Raw genomic sequence first — 23,946 nt, 5'->3', positions numbered from 1 at the left:
AAAATGATGCAACATGAAAAATTAGCAGATTATTAAAAGAAAACCAAAAACTTATAAAATGATGATATCTTAGAGAAAAATTAGTAAAAACAACATACAACAAAGCTAAAATAACACATTTTTTTGAAGCACTTGGCACAGTCTATGTTTTGAACTAAAAACAAACTACAACAAAGCTAAAATAGCAGATTCCATAGTTTTTAACTAAAAACAAAATACAACAAAGCTAAAATAGCAGATCTTTATCAAGTTCTATTCACTATCTTTGTCTTCTTCAAACTCTTCCTCTTCATCCTCCTCCTCAGTTTCCTCGGTTTCATATTCTTCTTCTGTACATCCATCTTGAATTTCATGATGCTCTTCAAATAAACCATCATTAAGAGGTTCATTCATTTCAAGTACACCCCCATTTGGATCATGCAATAGAATATCTTCATCTACAAAAACAAACATATCTATCTCATGGATTTCAACTTCTTCAACTTGAAAAGGAACATTCAGTTCTGAAGTTATCACCACTTCCTCAACTGGTAATTCAATAACATTTCGAGGTTTGACCTTCAATACAGCTAGCTAATCTTCTTTGTTCTTTTTCTTGCTTGGATAAGGTACATAACATACTTGCGTTGCTTGCATTGCAAGAATAAAAGACTCATACTTTTTATATCGATGACGATGATTAATATCAACCAATTTGTACCGATCACGCTTCTTAACACCGACATCTATTATTGGGTCAAACCATTTGCATTTGAATAACACAGTTTGCTTTAAAGGTGCTTCACGGTATTCCACTTGTATGATCTCTTTTATTCGCCCATAATAATCCCCAAAATTTGGATCTGAGATACAAACTCCACTATTCATTGTTGATCTCATGCTATCATGACATTCTATGTGAAATTTATATCCATTAACAAAATAAACTGAATGAGATGTAGCTCCTATTAATGGTCCACGAGCAAGACTACTCAAGTATTCATTTCAATGGGATTGCACCTAGCCTATTTTTTTTTAAAAAAGATCTAGTTAAACATGAGAAGCCAATTTAAGTACATGCATCATTATATGAAAGTTAATATTTATTTAAACCTTACATATCCCTTGAACCATATAGCAAAATTTTCTTCAAGGCTCTCGTCTATTTCGCTTGGAGAGAGATTCGGAAATTCTTCTTCCAAACGTTGTAGGTACATACTTCATTGCAACAAATTAATTTATATATGAGAAGTCACGATATAAGAATAGATTTTATTATTATTAATTAAGAGAATTTGGTTACCTCACAAATGGCTCAACCTCCTTACAATTTAGTAAAATATAAGTTTGAGCCGCCTTGATTTCATCTAAGATTAAATCTCTTTTCTTTGATTCTCCCCAAAGTCGACCTGGATGGGAGAATATTGAAAGATTTCCTTTAAGATCTTCCACAACACCACCATCGTCATTACGATCCACATTATGATTTCGTGACATGACATGAGGTTCAAAATAATGAGAAAATAGTTGTGTTGACTCCATCATCAAGTACACTTCACAAATGGAACTCTCAACACTAGCTTTATTCCCAATCATCTTTTTAAGAGTTCCCAAATACCTATATACCGAAAAAGATGTAACATTATGTTTTGGAATGTTATGTATTAATTAACCGTCACAAGTTTGACATAGAGCTACATATTTACCTTTTAAAAGGATACATCTATCGATATTGCACAGGTTCAGCAACCCTTGCTTCATATGGAAGGTGCACAGAAAGATGTTCCATTGAATCAAAGAACCCAGAAGTAAATATACGTTCCAACTTGCATAAAATTTGTGGAATATCTCTCTCTAATCGCACCATATCATCCGCTCGTAGAGTGGTCGAAGTAAGATCCTTAAAAAATAAGCTCAATTCTGTAAGTGTCTGCCACACATTACTAGGAAGTAGCTCACGAAAAGCAATAGGCATTAGTCGTTGCATGAACACATGACAACCGTGACTCTTCATTCCAAATAACCTTTTCGCATTATGTCTGGCAACCTACCCAAATTTGAAACATACCCATTTGGAAGCTTTAAGCATTTCACCCAATTAAACAAGATCGCTCTTGCTTCCTTGTCTGATGTATAGATAGCTTTTGGATATTGGCCATTACTATCCTTTCCCAATTGAGGTCGATCACAATATTTTGCCGTATCTAACCGTGACTGTGGATTATCTTTAGTTTTGTCATCAAAATTAAGAACAGTGTTAAATACATTATCAAAGGAATTTTTCTTAATATGCATAACATCAAGATTATGTCGAATCATGTTAGAACTCCAGTATGGCAAATCCCAAAAGATGCTTCGCTTTTTCCACCCACATGTCTTACATATTATTTTATTAACTTGTTCTGCATCTAACTCTGTTACATTTCTTATCCCTAAATTATAAATCTGGTCCAAAATTTTCTCTCCTGTTCTATTTGTTGGGGGAGGTTTTCTGACAGTCTGGCCTTTAAGAAAGTTCTTTCGATCTCTCCTGAATGGGTGGTGCTGGTCAAGGAACATTCAGTGGCAATCAAACCAGGATTGTTTTCTTTCATGCTGCAATCTAAAAGATTGTGTTTCCTCCATACAATAAGGACATGCTAATTTACCTGCAGTACTCCATCCCGATAACATAGAATATATAGGAAAGTCACTAATTCTCCACATCAAAGCTGCCCTTAGTTGAAAGTTTTGCCTTTTTGAGATGTCAAATGCTTCCACACGTGTCTCCCACAACAAGGTCAACTCCTTAATTAGGGGTTACAGATAAACATCAATTTTATGTTTGGGATTGCTGGGACCTGGAACAATGATAGTTAAGAACATATAAGCCTTTTTCATGCACATTCCTGAGGTAAATTGTATAGAGTAACAATTACTGGCCACGAAGAATATTTTCTTCCAGACTGACTGAATGGTTGAAAACCATCTATACATAACCCCAACCTGACATTTCTTGGTTCAACAGCAAAAAAGGGATGAATTTCATTGAAGTACTTTTAAGCCTCAGAATTTGATGGATGACGCATCACACCATCCTTTTTTTTATGTTCATGATGCCATCTTATGTCAGCAGCTGTAGCATGATATGCATATAATCTTTGCAATCTCGGAATCAAAGAAAAATAATACATTCTCTTGTAAAGGACCAATTTCCTCTTACGAGAGCCAACACAACGCTTATACCTTGGCTTGCTACAAAATTTACAAGATGTAAGGTGTTCATCATCATCACCCCAATACAACATACATCCTGATTCACAACAATCAATCTTTTCAACTGGCAAACCCAAGCTGCGCACTAACTTCTTCGTCTAATAATAGTTATCAAGCACGATGTTATCATCAGGTAAAGACTCCTTAAGCAATTGCATTATTTGGTTATAGCCTCTATGTGACATATTGTTCTCCATTTTAATATTTAATATTCGAGAGACAACTGCAAGTTGAGAGAGGGATGAACCGGGATATGATTCTGCATCAGCAGCATCTAACAAATCATAAATTTTTTTGAAAACGGGATTAGGATCTTCCTCCATTGAATGTTGAAAAGGATGAGATAACTCGGGTTCACTATTGCTATAAGATTGCCAGCTTGAACCCTGAGAAAAGTTGGGACTAGTTGCATCCAAAATCATTTGTCGGTATGGATTCTCGACCACCACCATGCATTGCATTACCATAAGAAGTCTCACTTATATCATCTCTTTCCCCTTGATTCTTCCAAATAAAATAGTTCTCAATAAATCCAGATTGATAAAGGTGACATTTAACAGTTTCAACATCCATGAATTTATAGTTCTGACATTTTGCACATGGACATCTAACTTTGTCACCACTCATACGATTTGGTTGAGAACATGCAAATTGAATAAATTCATCCACCCCAGTTACAAATCTAGAGTATAAACCCCCTCGGACATCTAACCTTTCATACATCCAACTACGCTCTAGATTATTTATGTTCCTATTAAGGTTGAAATAAAAAAAAAGGATAATCAGTGCTAATTAACCAGCTTAATAAGAAACACGACAACTAATCTTAATTAATAATTAACCTTATTGGAAATGTTTATTAACAAATACGATAATGTATGATCAGGTTCTATATAAAGAACTACTTAGAAAAGAAATCATAATTAAGTTGATCAATTGACAGTTAAATAGTTTCACTAAATTATTCAAACTTATGCTCTTAAAGTAGAAAACAAAACTAGTTTACCTTTAAAATAAGATAAAAGTGATACATACTTCTATTTTAAGTTACAAACATAATCGAGAAGCCAATAAGCTTACCAAGAAAAATTAAAAAGTCAAAAGAAAGTTTTAAAACACACCTGATTGAATACAATACTCCACTTATTTTACCACCAATCTACAACTGCACTACACCAATTCTAGTAAAAAGACACCTGAAAGATAAGTGTATCAAATAAGTATTTGAATATATGACACATCCCGTTAATATTTTTGCAGAATCCAAGCAACATTGATGTACATACAAAACATTTGTAAAGAATCGGTTATCGGTTTATTGGTCAAAACTATTTTCCTTATATATTTTAGAGCTTCCGTGGAATATAGAAGTATTATGGAATAACTTTTTTTTCTTCAGTACAGTTGGATAAATAACATATGACGTACATATGATGGCTAAATAACATAGAATAACTTTTTATCTTCAGTACAGTTGGATAATTTTATTATGTGTTTTGTGAAGTACCTCTAAATTTTCATACAATTGCAAGACTAACTTAAGGATTCAAAAAGCTCCTCTTATAATTAGAGAAAAAGTTAATGCATCACTTTGGAGGAATTGGTTGCTAGAGACTACCCTAAGAAGAAAATCACTTGTTTAACTTTAATTAAGAAATTGATATATATGATTCAAACCATACACATTGATACCAGATATATAAAAGACAAGGGTATATTTCAAAACAATCCAGTTTCATCTTCTAACTTCGCCATTCAACTAATAAACCGACCACATAAGACAAAAGTTTACATTGCTTCACTAGCCATAGTCCAAAGGGATTATTATGATGCTTTTGTATCAGTATCCAAACAATCCTCCAGCATGCTTTTAGACTTACAATGTGAAGAAGCTAATCTTTCCCTCCCTGGACGAATAAATACTCAAAAGTGCTAAAGCATATTCTAACTACAAAAGATGGATTTCTACCATAGGACTAGGCAAAGTTAAATGCCTCAGAGGATAGCTTTACGTCACAGAACATACAAATAGACAAGATTTTGTTGAAGTAAGCTTAAAATAACACAACCCATTATAGAAATATTTCAACATGTAGCGGGGGATTAACAACCAGAAGGATGACTCAATAAACCAAAGCTGTTGATTCTTTACGAGAAGTCAAGCTTTCTACATTATTGGTTGATGCTCTTCTTCCTAAACCACCTCACTGGACGGATTAAATGGCAAATAAAATCCAAGACAGGGTAGTAGTGTCACACACCATTACAACACTTACAAAGAACAGAAAGAGAAAAATACCTCAAATAGCTGGTTCCATCAAAGCCAAAAGATAGTAGTCGCGAATCAAGAATCTTTCCTTGCAGATCAATTCAGAAATTACATACAAATGGAATTAATCAGTTGAATAGAAGTCAAATTGAAAGCACGTATCCAAGAGCTTGAAGATCGGAAGCTGATTCAGTAAAAAGGAAGACATGTGAAGCAAGAGTAGTGAAGAATTTTGATCTAGAAATGGAGAGGTAAATCAGTATAGAGGGGAAAATATCTTATTTTAGAGAGGAAGAGATGGGGGGGGGGGGGGGAGAGAAAAAAAAAGGGAAAAAAGGTGTGGTTGAGGGGGGAGGGGGGGGGGGGGGGGGGGGGGGGAATGAATAAAACCCTAGAGGCCTCCCTTTTCTATAGTAAAAATAATTAATTAGAAAACTATAATTAATATTTTACGACGGCATAGTTGGTCACTAAACAAAAAACTTTTTTTTTTTAAAAAAAAATGAAGGGCACCGACGAAAGTTTGTTGCTAAATCCGTTGCTACGAAATAATTAACATACCAATCAAAAAATTTGTTGCTAATCCGTCACTAAATTTGGGTCCCAATATTTTCCGCTATTATTTAGTGACGAAAATCAAATTCCGTCACTGATTCGTTGCTAAGAACATATCAAAAAATTGGACTGTAATGTCTGCGACCAAATTGAATGTTCCGTTGCTAATCCGTCGCTACATAGTGACGAAATTTGGTTTGTCAGTAAATTTCGTCGCTAAACACAGTTTTTTTGTAGTGAATTTGGACAACTAGGAATACTAACAACTTCACTGGCCAAATGTATAATGCTTCCTTCAAAGACGCATATACACAAGCTGTTGAGTTCTCCCACATACACTCTGATGGTAGGCTCCCTCATACCTTAACCACTATAAACATCAATTGGATCCCTCCAAAACACGGAACTTTTAAGTTGAACATTGATGGGTCTTGCTTAGGTAATCCTGGAAAGGGGGTATTGGTGGGGTAATTCGAAACCACAAAGGTGACTGGCTGCTAGGATATTCAAAAAGGACTGGCTGCTAGGATATTCAAAAAGCTTTCTTATTGGAACCAACAATCTTATGGAATTACTTGCTTTGAATGAAGAACTAAAAATCATTGAAAGTCATCAATTAATATATACTCAAATCAATATGGACTCCCAGGAAATAATAAGGATGCTTAAAGAAAATCATGATATATATGATGGTATTCTTCATGATTACAGGTGCAGGTTAAGAAGGTTGGGGATTCCAGTCATACACCACTGCTTTAGGGAAGCCAATATGACGGCTGATTCACTAGCAAAAATGGGAGCAAACTAAACTTTTTTTGATGAAGCAAGAATTTTTGAAGTTCCTCCGGTGTGTGCCCGTAATGCTCTATGGACAGACACGATAGGAACTACTGTTTAAAGAAGTGTTAGATCTAGTTCTAATGGTAAGGTAGATCACACTTATCAAGTGTTTCAAATCAACCCTGGTTGATAAATTGAAAATATGTAACTGTACTACTGGACTCCCTTTAATTTCTATGAAACTTTCATTATTACCAAAAAAAAAAAAAGCTTTTTAGTACCCTTAATCTTTTGTTTGGTTACGAGATGTACAATAATTTATTTCAAAATTAATAATTATTATTCCCTCGATTTTTAAAAAAATGACCTACTTTTCTTTTTACTTCGTTTAAAAAAGAATGACTCTTTTTTTCTTTTTGACAATACTTTAATTTTAATTTTCCACGCGGCATGTTTAGGACCACAGGCTTAAAGGATATTTTGGCACATTTGATACAACTTTAATTTAAGGCCATAAGTCAAAAATCTTCTTTCTTTTCTTAAACTTTGTGCCAAGTCAAAGTAGATCATTCTTTTTAAAACGGAGGGAGTAGTAGAATAAGTTATTCCTACCTTACGGCTGTATAATAATACCGGATAACTTATATCAAAATAAATATGTAAAATGATAAAAATACCCTCCTTAGATCCTTTTTTATATATATCACTTTTTTATATCCATGCATATTCTCGTAATTTTTAATATTATTTTCTTCACTATTTATTTTTTATTAAAAAATTACATAATTTTTATTTATGAATATATTATACGTTGAATTTGTTTGGCTAATTATTATGTTTATTTTATAATTTAATTTCTCTTATAAAAATGTTGACTCTACCACTTAATTACATATTTTTAATTAAATAGTCTTTTATCACTTACAAATTTAAATTTTATGCACTAGTTAAAATAAAAAGAACTTTAATATTTAATACTGTAATATAAGAGTGATATGTGCTTAAATAAAGTGATAAAATAATAAAATATTCTTTATTTTAATAAATATAAGATGATTTTTTTTAAAAAAATACATGATACAATCATAAAAATACACGCACAAAAATATTTAAGCTAAATAAGATAAAATTTTTATGTTTAAAAATAAACAAATAAAGTTTGCAAAGAAAATAAAATAAAAAATAAAATAAGGTAAAAGATATTTTTGTAAATTAACAACTTATTCTTAGAAATTATACAATACATATTATTTTGAACATGATAAATTAAATGTTCAATAAAAAATAATCCCAACATAAATTATTCTAATAAAACTTATCTCATTATAACTAATTGGCAAAATGACCTTATGGATCTTTGTACTATGTCGATTTTGTAAGTTGAATATTTCTACTTACATGTTTGTAATTTGGACCCCTGAACCCACTAAAAAATAACATTTTAAACTTTTTTTGGTGAGTGTAACACATTCTCACGTCATCTGCCACGTCTGCCTCATGTACCACGTCATTTTTAAAAATAAAAAAAATATTTTTTTTTTAAAAAAGTATTACATTAAATTCCAAGTCATTTTTAAATTGCTAAATAACAAATTAAATATTAAAATTAATTTAATTAAATAAGAAAAATTTATAATGGTAGAAAAAATTGAATAATGAAGTTTTTATTTTTGCTCACAAATTAAACACCAAATTCATTCCAAATAATTAAAATTCTTCTCCAACTAATTTAAATTTTTAACTATAAATTCATATATACAAACATAATAACTTTTTAATTTTTAAATTTGAATATCTTTAAAAAATTCACGAAAAGTTTAATTTTTTTCAAGCGAAATTCACTAATTTTTTTCAATATTCACTATCACTCACTTTCAATTCAAATTTAAATTTTAATAAAAAAAAAGATTTCAAATTTAAATTTTTATTCAAAAAAGGAAGAAAAGAATTGAATTGAGGAAAGATTAAAATAAAAAATAAAAAGTGAAGGTGGTGGTGGGGGCGGGGGCTGGAAGAGTGTTGGGGTAGGGTGTGAGGGCTGGTGGTGGGGTGGAGATGGGACTAGGAGGATTGTGGGGGCTGGGGGTGGGGTGCTGAGGGGCTAGATAGGACTGGTAAAGTGTGGGGGTGGGCAGGGGTTGAAAGGGGCTGGGGGTAGGGTAGGATGGGGTTGGGTAGAGTATCGGGGGTGGGGACGGGCTAGGGTGGGTGGGGAAGGGCTGGACGGGTGTTAGGATGGGGTGAGGGGGCTGAGGGTGGGGTAGGAGGGGCTGGGTGGGGTGTGGGGAGGGGCTGAGGTGGGGTGGGGAGGGAATTTTTTTTAAAAATTTTTTAAAATATTTTTTAAATTATTAAAAATATTTTTAATTTTTTTAAAATTATTTTTAAATTTTTAAAAAATTTTAAAAATATTTTTAAATTTAAATAGATGGAGGAAAAAAAAGATCCTTCTTTATTTTTTTTAATTTTAATATATATTTTTTTAAAATTATTTTAATGTAAAATTGGTCAAAAATTGACCCCCACTCGCGCCCCAGGAAGTGGCTATACTATCTTGTCTTAATCAGGTCAATAGTTAAAAAGTGTAAAATATTATTTTTTAATAGATTTAAGGATGCAGATAACAAATATATAAATAGAAGTATTTAATTTACAAAACTAAAATTCAGAACGCCAATTGCCTAATTAACTCCATGGTAATTGTATGCAAACCAAACGACCCTTAAGGCCAATTTTTTGCCCTAATAACCGTGGTATCATATTGGTTAAACTTTTGTTTACACTTCTGCGACAGTGGAAGAAGAAGGAGCTGCCCGCTAAGCCAACAGCGTTAGTTTTTTTGGAACTCAGCGATGAGTCGGAGCTTAGGCATACCAGTGAAGCTTCTACATGAAGCGACAGGGCATATAGTGACGGTTGAGATGAAGAGTGGAGAGTTGTACAGAGGAAGTATGGTGGAATGCGAGGATAACTGGAATTGCCAACTCGAAAGCATCACTTACACTGCTAGAGTATGCTTCCACATCTTTCTGCTTTCTTATTTGATTTTGTACATTTTTTTAAGCGTTATTTCTTTGCCGTTTCTTAAACCCTAAACCCTAGATAGTTCCTTCCGTGCTCTTGGCTGGTTATGATATTGTATCTTACTCTTGTTTGAGCTTATCCTATATTTCATTGGGCATGTGCATTAGTTTGGAAACAAGCTAATTGATTATTCGTGCAATATTTAGGGCGACATTAGTGGATACTTGTTTAACTTCTAAAGTGGAGAAGTAGTACACTGAATGGCGAGTTCATTTTTCTTAAGTGTTATCCATTTTAGAACTTGTTCACTTGCCCATGTTAAGATAGTGGAAATTATGCTTAATTATTCACGTTGCTCGAAGTAGGAAGGTCTCGATCACCTGAGTAGCTTGATTTCTTCGAGTTTGCTCCTTGATTCATGCTATCTGAGCTAGGTATTTCTAGACTGGGGTTGCTCTGAAATATATCAAATATTGAGTTTTAATTTCAAATTATGTCCTTTATTATATCAAGTCTCTTTCTAAATCTGTTAGATATCAAATCCACTTTTATCCTGTGTAGTAACAAAGACCATTTTTTTTTAAATCCCATAGAAACACTTATGTTTAGTTCGAGAATTGTACTTTTAGAGCAGCGTTATCAAAAGTCTGTTGCTTCGTTGCTTAAAAGCAATGTAGTGATGCAAAGCAAGGGGTTATTGCTTCATTAGTGAAGCCATACATTTCAGAAAAGTGTGCCACAATAATGCAGAAAATGGTTCTGATGAGAAGCGGTTGATTCTCGTAATCTCAACTTTGTGGGTTTGGCTGAATATCAACATTATTGTTGTTGGATGGTTATATTAATTATTTTAGTTGAATTTTCCTTTCGTGGTATTTCTTAATCATTCATAAATGGTGTGCTTCACTTATCGCTCCAAGCATTGTGGACCCTGTCATTTTCTTTTTGTGTTTTTGGCTGCTTTTGAGTTATTTATCACATCTCAACCTTGAAAAGAAAACATGATGTTGGCTGTCATAGTTGGGTAGCCTGAAAACTAAGATCTAGAGTATATCTTTTACAATGTTGTTAAGATAGCATAAAACAGTTGAGAACCTAGAGAAAAAAGAGAGTTTTTGAAGTTGAAGTAACCAAGAGTTTGCTCCTTTTCCTTTTCTGCGGCGGGAAAAAAGGATACAAGTGTTAACGGGTCATTGACCTGCCCAAATTTGTATATAAAAATGAAATAAAACACATAACTAAAATGCTGATTTTTTTGGTAATACTACCACTTAAACTTCTAGGCATATTTTGGTGACTCAATGAAAGAAGTGAGAAGTTGGATTAGCTAGAATTCAGTCTCTTTTTACATTCGTAATATTGTTCACTGCAGGATGGGAGAGTGTCTCAATTAGAGCATGTTTTCATTCGAGGCAGCAAAGTCAGGTACTTGCTTAACTATTTGTATACTGTGCTATTGCTGGTAAGATCCTATCTGAACATTAAGTTCCACCAGGTTCATGATAATTCCTGATATGCTTAAGAATGCTCCCATGTTCAAGCGGCTAGAAGCAAGAATCAAGGTTCTTTCCTCGCTTTTCCTTAATTGTCAATGTCCTATCAAGTGCTTTGCTTATGTTTATTTTCATTTTTGAAGGGAAAAGGTACATCGCTTGGAGTTGGTCGGGGACGTGCTATTGCTATGCGAGCTAAAGTGAGTGCTTCACTTTTTACTGCTTTTTAACTTGCACTTTTTTATTTGTAGTCAACTTCTGAGCTTTACCTCATACTGATACTCGTAGACCTCAGGCTCATTGCAGCTATAATTCAAGATAGTGATGCAAACTCTATTTTTGGTTTAGAGAATAGGAGGGGACAAGAAGCCTTACTTTATTTAATCAAAAAATAATAAAGAGGGGTGGGAGCTGAATGTTAAGAGAGAGGGTCATTATTCTAGCCAAGATTTACAACTTCTCTATTGGAGAATACACCTGATTATAAACATCTTGCTTGCAGGCTCAGGCTGCTGGTCGTGGAGCAGCACCTGGTCGAGGTGCCGTGCCGCCTGTAAGAAGATGATTGCCTGTTGCGGGATTTTATTTCATCTGGTTAATAGCGATCATAAAATTTCTGTGTAAGAATGTTGGAGTACGCTCCAAAGGTTGGTCCTTAGTCTAATAGTCCGAGTCACATTCGTCTACTTTGTAACTTACCTTTTTTACATTTGACTTAGAGGCTGGAACACAAGTGCTTTTCAGATTGGGTCCATGTGCTTGTACTTGCCTGTGTTTAGTAATATGGATTGCTCCAGTTCTTCACTATCACTCTGTGTGCCATAGTATTTCATTGGGCCTATTCTTTTAATGCTGGATTTGGGCCTTTTGAGCTCGAAAAAGAAATAGTTAGTTTGGGAAGGCAAGTTTTCTTCCGGTTCTTTTTGTTACTCGCCAGAGGATCTGTATACTATCTGTTGCACTTTAGAAACTTACGGTTGCATCATTAAGCTAATATGTGCTTGGAACTGACCCTAATAGTGTTGAAAGTGCCCTTCTTTTCTTGTTTCTTTTCTGAGGTGAGGTAATGGATGATGCATGCAATACAGATTCTTTGTTAGGATCAAAAGCATATATTTGGTTGAATTATTGATCATTACATATGCATCTCGATTTCTGGGATGAAGAGTTTCTGCTGTTCATTTAGAATTACAGGGAGGCTCAACATTATACTTTGTTATTCGGTCATGTATCCTAGTAGAGCAGCGTGCTATCTGGGAGCAGAATAAGTGAATAACCTAGGTGCACCTGTACTTCTCGAAAGGGGCTAGAGTACTAAATCAATAATTAGCAACAAAAGTTGTAATTGAAAGGACAAAACAACAAGTTATACCCCAAATTTCATGTTGCGCATTTCATAATTTCTATGTTTCTAACTGTTTAGTTTCACCGGTTTGAGTAGGGAACTAGAGTTCCACATGCAGAAGTATGGTGAACTGTATAGAAATGTTCTTTTTTTCTAAACAACTAAAATGGGCAGCCCGGTGCACTAAAGGTAGGGTCCAGGGAAGCACCCGACCACAAGGGTCTATTGTACGCAACCTTACCTTGCATTTCTGCCGGGGGCTATTTCTGAGGCTTGAACCTGTGATCTCCTTGTCACATGGCAGCAACTTTTACTTGGTACTAAGGCTCCCCTAAACAACTAGTCTTGGTAATTTGGAATATATTTTGAACCGTTGGCAGATGTGAATTCGGTAGCTGTTGCTGCTGTGAGGTACCTTATAAAATTTCCCTGAACTAACCGTCTAATTAGATGATGATAAGAAGAAAGGGAACAAAGTATAAGGAACATACATACGAAGGTAGGAACATACATATGAAGGTGGGAACATAAGAGGAAGTTTGATTAGGCAGGTTGACAAAAGATATTGGGTTGGCTGGTGGGATTCAAATTGTGTGGTAGAAAGCAGGACAAGTCTTTGTAAGCTGAGGAAAAGAGATATAAATTGAACAAGAGTAGACAACTAAGAGAGTGACTTTAAGGCTCAATCTGTTTATCTTTTCCACTTTTTAAGGAACATGCACACTTCGACAGAGACGAGTAACGATTGTTTAGTGAAATCTTGAACAGTCTCAGCCATAAACAAAAATGTATGGACCATTATATTAATGGATGCCTGATGGCTCTAAAATACTCTGAACATCTCTTTAACAAACTGGTAAAAGGGTCCATGGACATATGCTTTGTCTTGCAAATTTGATCGAAATTTTCTGTGGCTTGTGATACCTGAAGGTTGTTAAGTGCATCATTGATGTTGATTGTCTCCTCATATTAATTATTAAATGCTAGCCAAGAATTGTCTACTCTTTTTTGTACGGTGGTACTGAATTTGTCCTCCGTTTTCGTGTTCATGTGTGAATTTTCAATTTCCAATTGCTCTAAATGTCTTCTCATATTGGTATAAATATGTGAAAAATTGGTAAGATTGCAGCAGAGGAGTACCCCAGTAGAACATGACTGTGTGTTTAGGTAGGCACATATTGGGACACCGACTTTAAATGATGTCTCAAGTATTGTTTTGACAAAGTCACCCATTTTGTTATGAGGAAATGTCTGTTTTACATTGTGGAGTCTAATGTAGGGTGTCAATCAATTTTAAGCTCTTCCAGTACTACCACTAGTATTTTTGATCTCATCTGGTGGCGGTGCCTTTACAATATGCCTCTTCTCGTAGATAGTCTTTTTCTTGTATTCCACAATTCTAAATCATATAGTAGCTTCAAGAAAACTTATTATTACAAGATAACACAAATCAAAGGTTTTTAACTGTTTTGCATCTAAATGCCACAGATGGGAATTGTTCATCCGTTGGGACTTGCTGGAAGGAGTTGCATCTAAGTCGGGGTTAAGGGCATATAGTCTTTCAATTTGATTTTAGACGATCTTCACCTCTTGAGCTAGTTTTGGGGCTCAACGTTCATAGCGTAACACGATTAAGAGCCCGGCACATCTCAATTCATTGTTTACCCATACCTGATATGTTGAGCCCCAATCTTATGTTGCCCATGCTCCAAATGTTTAATCTTGGGCGTTTGGTATGTTGAGTTCAATATCAATGGGTAAAAGATACTTGGTCTTGGACAATCCTTACATGTTGAATTAGTTTTTGAGGTTGAATTAATCTCGAACTCCACGGAGGGTTCAAGAACAGAAGATATACGTAGAAGTTCTAGAATCATCAACCACCGGATTAATAAACTAATGAAAGCTCCAATTTTGAATCATATTGTTAATATTATATGTTATCATTTTTGGATGAGAATAATGAAGGCAAAATAGGAACACAACCAAAGCACGAATTAACGCTGCTGATAATTGCTTATACGTATGGTTTATTACAACAATTAATGAGCAGTGATACTAATTAATTAATGATCGATGATGCAAAACACATGGCGGATTCCATTTCATCAGATAGTTACAACAGAAAAACCAAATAGACAAAAATCTAAACTAAGAATCTAAGGAGCTAAAAGTATTTAATCATCAGAACAATTTTTATTATTTATTTATTTTTAACTATAAATCTTACTTTTGATGATAAAGATTAAAGATGATGTGAGAGATCATTGCTATTCTTTCGTAATTAAACTGTTCACATGTCTACCATTGTCTCCCTTCCAATCTCACTTGTCTTCAACTGACTCATGCGTCCCATAAAAGTAATGAAACTTAGCATTTAGACAAAAATTATAAATATAATTTATCGTTTTACAATTCGAAAATATTAATTAAATTGATTGATAAGCTATAGGAATATGCTAGCTCATAGTGGTCCTACAACCATGTGCTTAAAAAGGATGTATCTTGTTAAATTATCACATTATCAGATCAAAAACTTTCTTGATTATATCATTGAAACCAATTAATATTAGTCTTAATGATAATTAACACATGGATTTAGACCTTTTCTTTTTCAAAATAATGTGACATCTTGATAGTGCCACATTAGCAAAACGTTATTTGCAGAATAGTATTAAACGCGTTAGAAGATTGAACTTATTAGCTGAATGTCAGCTATCTATGTCAAAGTATAATTACAAAAGTTTTCTCCAGAAACTATATCTTGGTAATTTCCCTTGACCCAAAAATCACGCATAAGAAACACATATTGTGGTAAGAGTTTAAGTTTTGTAATCTGACAGTACAGATAAAATTTTTTAAGAAGCTAGTGGAAAGAGGAGTAGGTACATGTAGTTGCACAGTATAAAAAATCTCACTAACTACATGTAATTGTCTATGATAAATGTTTAAAAATATATATAAGGTAAATTATAACCCATTAGCCATTACTACAGTTTAATAAGCACTGATAATATTAAAAATTATTTACTTAAATATAAGTTAAATGCTGTAACCTTGCGTAAAACTAAAAAAGGAAGTCCTTAGCGGTCAATCGAGGTAGTCAAGTCTATTTGTTACTTTGTTGTTGGTAGTATATATGTGCAAAACCATATGGGACATCTTTGTCAAAAAAAAAAAAAGAAAAAAAGGACAGAGAGAAAATTTTGAACGGTTGATTAATATCTAAATACATAGTCATTTATTTTTGTCAATAATATACTTAATATAATTATTATATAGAAATTTGGAAAAGATAGTATGTATATAAATTTTACTTCGTCCTCTCTCTTTTTTTAGGGGGTGGAAAGGGTGTGCTGCTATTTCAAGTTTTTGGTAACCGTAAAAAAAAAGGAAATAAATTTATACTCTCTTTTAGAATTTGTGCATAATTCGTAATTCTATCTTTGCCAGCTTAAGGAGTAACTGAATTACCTGATCCTTCCAATTATCTGATTCGTAATTCTCTCTATTGTATACTCCATAAAAAACTACTCAGGGCAGAGCCAACTTTTGTAATAGAGTTTCATCGAACCCTCTTCGTCAAAAAATTATATTATTTATACATCACTAAAATTATATTATAGAGTATATATATATATATAATAGATGTCGAACCCCTTCGATTAATTTTTGTTCAAAATATTGAACTTCTTTCATGGAAATCGTGGCTCCGCCTCTGAATTTAGTTAACTACTAATATAAAATATTTAGATGAACTTTTAGATATGTTAAAAAAGTAATGTACTATGTTATGTTGTACTACTACTACTTTCAGAAGCTCACCGTCTGAAGTAAATATTGGTCGGGTCTGTTAAATGTGACGACAGTGTACTATATATACTGTCGATCTATTTGTGGTAGCTCTAGTGTTAAAGTTATATATTTATAATGTAATATTATTTACAACTGTCGATTTATATAAGCAATCGTTGTGAGTTATTTATAGTTGCTTGAAAACGAAAAGCACAACAGAAAAATAGGATGGGACTGATGGAATTTTTCTTGTAACAATAGAAATAAGAGATTTAATTTCCACGGGTGCAGAATCCACACCACTGATGAAAACAATAGAGTACATGAAAAACCATTATACAGATTAACCCAAAAACTCCACAGGAGTTGATAATTATGGGGGCTAATTAATAATATCCTTTTGTCAGTTTGATAAAAACTCTTTTTTTTTTAAACTATTTACTTAATTAATAACCTAACTCTCTCATCATATAATAGAGAGAGGGAAAAAAAAAAAGATGGAACATTTTTTTTCATCTGAACATGGAAATAAGGGAGCAGAAGTCATGTTCATCACAAGGAATAGTAATGCCCATATCATGACTAAATCCAAATTCTTCTTCAGCTCTTCGAAGCAAATTTTGGAATTCTGGATATGTCAACCAAGAAATAGGAATTATGTATCTGCTTCTATTTTCTCCCACATAGACAACAAAATGTCCTTTTGGGACATCATGTGGGAACCCATTCTCATTTTTTCCAAAGCTAGAACATCTTTTGATCATTTGTTTCAAAGCTGCTGTCTGAGTGTTGTGTTTGCAGCTGCTGCTTGTTGTTTTCTTTAGACCCATATTTTTTTGGTTTTGAGAAAGAGAGATGTAGGAAGTTTACTTTTGAGAATGAAGTGTAGTGTAATGTTTGGGATATGATGAAGAAAAAAATTGGAGGATTAGGGAGGTATTTATGGAAGGAGAGTTGAGAAAACAAAGGCATGTGGGAGGGAGTAGGGACAAAGGAACTAATAGGTAATGGCATGGTTTATTATGAGTACACTTGTACGAGGACATTATATTGAGGACCTGTTCCTCCCAATGGTCTTGTACCCTACTATACGTACTCACTTTATTATTAAACATTCTAGCCTGGATCACTACTCACGTACCCCTCCACTAGTTTCGACATAATTTGTACTAAAGTCTTGATGATTTTATTAGGGGTCGGGACAAATTTATGATTAGTGTCAGTAAATTTCTGGTTATGATTGTGACTTGTGGTATGTATGTTCACTCGTTAGAAACTCGTGATGATCTGTCATGACAATTATACTGAACTAGTGTGGCGATCTACAATGAAGTACTGCATCTATCGAAACTTCTAGGGATCCACTAGCACTTTGTGTGGCCAAGTTCAAACCCAAAAGTAATTTTCGTAGAATTTATTTAAACGGGATCATAACTTCAACAATTACAGATAAATAACCTATTTGTGCAAAACATCCATGGTAATTGCTTGGACCGAAAAATGAGCAGGTCGTTTCAGAAATTACACTCAATAACCTTAAAAATGAATGGTCTTTAAATTTTAGTTCCGGATTGTCTATAAGCAAACCTTAAAGGTTAAAAGTCAAAAAATGTTGTCTACTCGGCAAAACTTAACATTGAAATTTGTCCTTTGGCAAGTGGGGTCAAAAGTTTAAGACCGCCAACTTCAAGATAGTTCTTGTAAATCACCCGATCAATTTGGCTAAAAAATAAATAATAGCTCAACTTGCACAACTCAACGATATTTCTCATTATTTATTTGTTCTTCAATTCAACTTGTCCAACTCAACAACATTTCTCATTATTAATTTGTTCATTCTTTTATGATTTGTACAAATCAAATTAATAAATGTGTTTTTCTTTTGTCATGATTATCTCAAACAAACCATTTCAAATATATATATATATATTGATAAATATTTTTACAGGTCAATTAAGGCTAAAATTAATGCAGCCCAAATGGACCCAAACTTTAAATGACCTGATTTAGGCTATGGTTGAAATGACTTGCTAATGAATAAATACCTAACCAAATCCAAATATTCAAGTCAAGATATATTACAATTTTCACGGGCTATACCACAATACCATCTCTGTAATTTTCTCAAACAAATTCAAAATTTTAAGTGAAGACAGAATATTACTCGTCTCTGACTTATTAATTCGTTGTTGAACAGGAAAAGGCTGCTAATGGACTTTAAGAATATGACCTCTTATAAATCTTGAACCTCTTTGACTCTTTTAACTCTTGAAACATTATATTCCTTGTGCCAAAGTGATTTCTCACATACATATATATGTCAAATGAAATTTAATTTACTTGTCAAGAACTAATTAACTGGAAATGGAGGAGACATCAATCAGTTAATTAGTTGTAAAATGACGTTGTCTTAAACAAATATATTAGTGTTGACATGATATGAAAGAATGTATATGTATGGCTCTGAAAGTCAAATAATGGGGGCTTCCAATGAATTAATAATTGTCAAGTTCTGCTGAAAATGGCCACTTTGGAAAAAGTGGACAATATTGAAAGAAATGGAAGAAGTAAGAATAACAACTTATAAAATGTCGGAGCCACTTTAAGTGATTCAAGTTCGTTGCACTTAAATTCAAAATGTAGATCTAATTATCAATTTATCTCGGTTAAATTATCTATCGCAATTTTTAAAAATAATGATCTCAAATTATTTATTATTTTATGAATTCAACTTACTCTTGCTAGTTATTGTTTCCGAAGACGACAAACACGTCAATTAGTACGTTATAATTGTTCAAAGACCAATGAAGGGTAAAATAGTTAAAGACTATTTTCAATTTTTTTAATAGGTGTGTAAAAGTGAATCACAATAAATAATTTGAGAAGAAGGGAATAACTACGTTTTAGGTGAACCCTCAACCCTCTTGCTTTAGCATCAAAACCTATGGTTAATGCTTGCAATCAACATTTCCAATTTCTAACATGTAATCATTCTTTTCATATCATTTGAACAACCACCCATAAATTATAGTACTTATAAATTTGAGCAACCACCCATTACCAATTTATTTTCATATCATTAAAGTATGTCACTTTCATTTTTTGTCAAATCTCAAATTTATAGTACTGATAAAGATAATTAAACACTCTAGAGATTAGAATGATTTGTCACTAGCTTGATAACCCGCGTTTTGGTATATAGAGATGAGATGTATTTTTGAAATGTTTCCCTTTATAAAAAAAGAATTTATTTCATACTTGGTCAACTTAAATTGTTGAAAACTTTATTACTCCACAGAATATTTTTAATCACAAGGAAGAAAATAAATTTTCATCAATTATATATGAAGGGAAAAAAATCTTACCTCTCATATGTTTGGAGACAATATGATTCTCCTTTTCCCTTCTTAATTAAACTATTTCCTCGTACGTGAATTAATGATGTAAAATATTAGTGTTACAAATAAGTAAGATTATAATCTTTGACGTGAATGACAATTATATTCTAATTCTTTATTTTGTGTTTATTCATTAGTTGGTAAATACAATTTATAAGTGCTCAAAGATCAAACTTAATTAATACATTATTCAATTATGGCACCGGCACGTGGCCCTACTCGATCGTAATGATCACGAACAAATAATCTTTTAGTTTAACAAGGTTAAGCTAGTATATGGGTTGACATTGCCAGTGGTGTTGGATTAAAGACAAGTCAACACCACACAATATTAAATAAAGAGAAAGCTAGGATATCTATATATCTATATATCTATATAATATATTAAAATTGTGAAGATGCTTAGAAAAGTGATTTGAACTTTTCGCTCTTCATTAAAAGTTTTCGCTTTAGACAAAATAGTTTTTTCACTGGATATTAAATATTTTATTAAAATTTAAATTAAGATTTTCTTATCTATAATTTATAATCTATATCTATATCTATAATCTATATCGATAATATATTAAAAATGTGAAAACCCTTAGAAAAGTGATTTGAATTTTTTGCCTCTCATTAAAAATCTTCTCTTTAGACAAAATCGTCTTTTACTAATTTTTTAATATTTAAAAATAAATATTAATTATATTTTTTAAAACTTGAAGCTTCTTTCTCTACCTTTTTGGTACAGGAGTCACTACCAAAAGTTTACTCTAAATAGAATCGGAAGTAGAATTTGAACCTCTAATTACGAAAAAAAATAATGTTGCCCACTTTCTACCATTTTTGTTCCAACCGTGACACCAAAAATCCTTTTTCCCTTTAATAAAAGTGGATGTAAGCCTACATGCTATAGTATTTAACTGGATATCAAAGTAGATACATTGTATGATTCTTTTGTAATTTATTATAGGCTTTATTGGTAGGCAATATCAAGCTTTTTTGTGCACACAAGGGAAAAAAAATAGAATTTCTTGCAAATAGAAATTTTTTACCAATTGAATCTTGATAGTATCTATGATTGCTTGTGTTTGAGGTAAGTTTTTGAAAATTTTAGTATGTTTTTGAAATTTATACTCTAATAAATAAATTATCATGTATTTTTGATAGGTAATTGCTAATTGAGAAGTTTTTTTTTGTGAAATCTTGATATATCTTGATAGATTGAAGAGAGAAACTTGCTTGTGATTTGAGGTGAGTTTTCAAAATTTTAGTATGTTCTTAATTTTTACACTTAATAGTATCTATGATTAAAGAGATAAATTTGTTTGTGATTTGGGATAAGTTTTCTAAAATTTTAGTATATTCTTGAGGTTTATAATAAATAAATTATTATGTATTTGTCATAGATAATTGCAAATTGAGAATTTTTTTCGTAAGATCTTGATATATCTCATGATTAAAGAGATAAATTTGTTTTAAGTTGAGGTAAGTTTTCGAAAATGTTAGTATATTCTTGAATTTTACAATAATAAATTATGATGTATTCTTGATAGACATAAGAAAATTGATAATTAAATTTTTATTCTTTTGTAAAATATTGACAGTATCTATAATTGAATAGACAAATTTGCTTGTAATTTGAGGTAAGTTTTCTGAAATTTTAATATGCTTTTTTTATGTTTACAAAAATAAATTATTATATATTTTTTTTATTTTATTTTTATTTATAATGGCTCATACGTATTTGACAAAGTATTTGTAGTTTGACAATTGTTCAGCTTTGTGCATAATGGATTTGTTCTTTTTCTCCAATTGTATGCATAATGGATTTGTTCTTTTTCTCCAATTGTATGCATTGATTTTGATTTTTGTTACTAAATATTGATGATATCAATTCAACTGATTATATGATTTTCCAATTGTGAGGAGCTAATGAGGTTGGAGTTTTTTTTTGTTGTTAATTGCGTTACTTTGCGCAAGAATCATTCATGCTTTTTTATTTTTATTGAAACAGAATATTGTTTCTAAATGTAAGGTTAATCATTTTTAAATTTGAAATTTGATGATTTTCTGATGTTAAAAATGACAAAAGATTACTTACATTTATCATTATTATTATTATTATTATTATTATTATGCATATATATACATACATACATATATATATATATATATATATATATATATATATATATATATTTCAGTCAACTAGTTTATCAATCTGATCAAACCACATATATATGTATATATATGTGTGTATTTTAAAATGGTACAATTAAATTTATAGACATGATTTAAGAACGCATAGATCGGGATGACGAAAACATCGTATGTTGCATCCTGTAACTTGCTTAATCACTGTAAACAAGGCCAAAATAATAAAAGATATGAAATTGACATGAAATACTAAGTTAGGTAAAATGAGCTTGAGTTCTAGTACTGATAGTTGACAACGTCATGGGGTAAACTTAATTTTATTGAGATTATTCAGAATAATGAAATTACAGAACTTTAGAGCTTAAGAACACAAAGTATGAGACTATGAGTATACTGTTTGTACATGAGTAACAATCACATGGCTTACTTACAATGAGTTGGTAGAAGACCATTTTTATATCTAAACCATAGAGAGCAGCTTATGTGGATCTCACCCTCATTAGGTAGCCTGCTTGTTTCAATTGCGTAACAATTGGCGGATGTCGAACTCGTCCGTGAACTCGATCCTGAACTTATCTTGACCTTATCTTGTCTGGTCATAGTCTGGCGTTCGGTTCCGGCCTTGTATGTTCGGAGTTAGGTGTGCTTTTATGATAAATATGACACTGGTCCTAACCGTTCTTAACTCTGAATCTCTTACAGTTAGGTTTACCCTTACCAATTACAATAACATTCTGAGGATAGTATCTGGTGTCGTTCTTGTTGGATGGTTTTAACCTATTCTTCTTGCCATGTATCACCTTTTGACTCACTCACGTGTCAAATTCAATTTTTGCCTCATACAGTACTTTTTGCATGTGTGTGTGTATTTATATATATATATATAGATATAGATATACACGTACATAAATTTGTGTATATTTTGTAAATTAGATGGCCGAATAGTTAGTACACTTAATTATTCCAGTGCATTCATTATTGAGATTATGATTTTCAACATTCGAAACCATCTGTACCCAACCATAAGGACCCTGTTTTTTCCAATTTGGATCATGTTTCAACTTATAAAAACGATGGATGACAATTTCATATGTACCAAGTGTTGGACCACCACGTTAGATAGTCAGAAATCACCCTACAGCCAAGGACATCAATCATCAATTTCTTTTATCAAAAAATAGTAAATGACAACACTTTTTCTTAATTGTCAGTCCCATTCATGGCCCTAGGTCATAGTCAATGGTTCCAAAAGGGTTCTCATCCTCTATTCTTCGAGGATTTTAATTTTAATACACACCTAAATTTATTTCCAAGAACTAATCATAATACAAGAATTGAAGTCGTTAATCGACTTTATAATTTTCTTTAGATGAAAACTATATATAAGATTAATAAGTCTATCCGGATCATACGATAAGTGCACAACAAACACATGCAAAGAGTTTGGTTAAAATATGTTACATTTCACAAAGTATAGAATGATACGTAATCATACATTTCTGGACCCCTTAACACAAATAGACATGTCAAATACTTCAAATAGATTACTTTTTAATATAATTTACTTCAAATTATAAATGTCCATTAAGATAGAATATTCATTTGCTTGTTTATTTTCATACATAGTAGTAAGTGAGATGATAATGCGCCGTAACTAAACTAATAAAGACTGGTGATATTGACTGTAATTTCAAGAAAATATTCGTTTTCCTTTCATTTTTGTTATCCACGTGTATGCCACTCAAGTTACTAAACAAAAAGAAGTTGCTAATCATAATGATACCTTACTTTTAATTTATCATGTGTAGGATCCATTTTTAATTTATCTTATTAAAGTTTTATGAGATGATTGAAATGCTTACTTTTGGGGACACAAATTAAAGGATCACATAGGATTGAACATGCAATAACTAA

General features: G+C 32.3%; 2 protein-coding genes across 3 annotated transcripts; one reads left to right on the top strand and one right to left on the bottom strand.

The window, feature by feature from the left end:
* Positions 1-9,524: 9,524 nt before the first annotated feature.
* On the top strand, positions 9,525-12,165 carry LOC107859892 (small nuclear ribonucleoprotein SmD3b). 2 transcript variants are annotated; one of them, XM_016705042.2, is made up of 5 exons: positions 9,525-9,849; positions 11,235-11,287; positions 11,358-11,424; positions 11,499-11,555; positions 11,858-12,165. In XM_016705042.2, the coding sequence occupies exons 1-5, from the start codon at positions 9,691-9,693 to the stop codon at positions 11,918-11,920; spliced, it is 399 nt and encodes a 132-aa protein (XP_016560528.1). In that variant the 5' UTR covers positions 9,525-9,690; the 3' UTR covers positions 11,921-12,165. The 2 variants fall into 2 exon arrangements, with proteins under 2 accessions (XP_016560528.1, XP_016560529.1); XM_016705043.2 differs by having other exon boundaries at positions 9,571-9,849; positions 11,506-11,555.
* Positions 12,166-16,927: 4,762 nt separating this feature from the next.
* On the bottom strand, positions 16,928-17,459 carry LOC107861318 (auxin-responsive protein SAUR50). Its single transcript, XM_016706661.2, has one exon. The coding sequence runs from the start codon at positions 17,323-17,325 to the stop codon at positions 17,008-17,010; it is 318 nt and encodes a 105-aa protein (XP_016562147.1). The 5' UTR covers positions 17,326-17,459; the 3' UTR covers positions 16,928-17,007.
* Positions 17,460-23,946: the final 6,487 nt, after the last annotated feature.

Source organism: Capsicum annuum, chromosome 2 (assembly GCF_002878395.1).
Source record: "Capsicum annuum cultivar UCD-10X-F1 chromosome 2, UCD10Xv1.1, whole genome shotgun sequence".
In the NCBI taxonomy this organism is placed as follows: Eukaryota; Viridiplantae; Streptophyta; class Magnoliopsida; order Solanales; family Solanaceae; genus Capsicum; species Capsicum annuum.
Note: the sequence above shows the minus strand (reverse complement) of the source record. Positions and strands in the feature narration are given on the sequence as shown.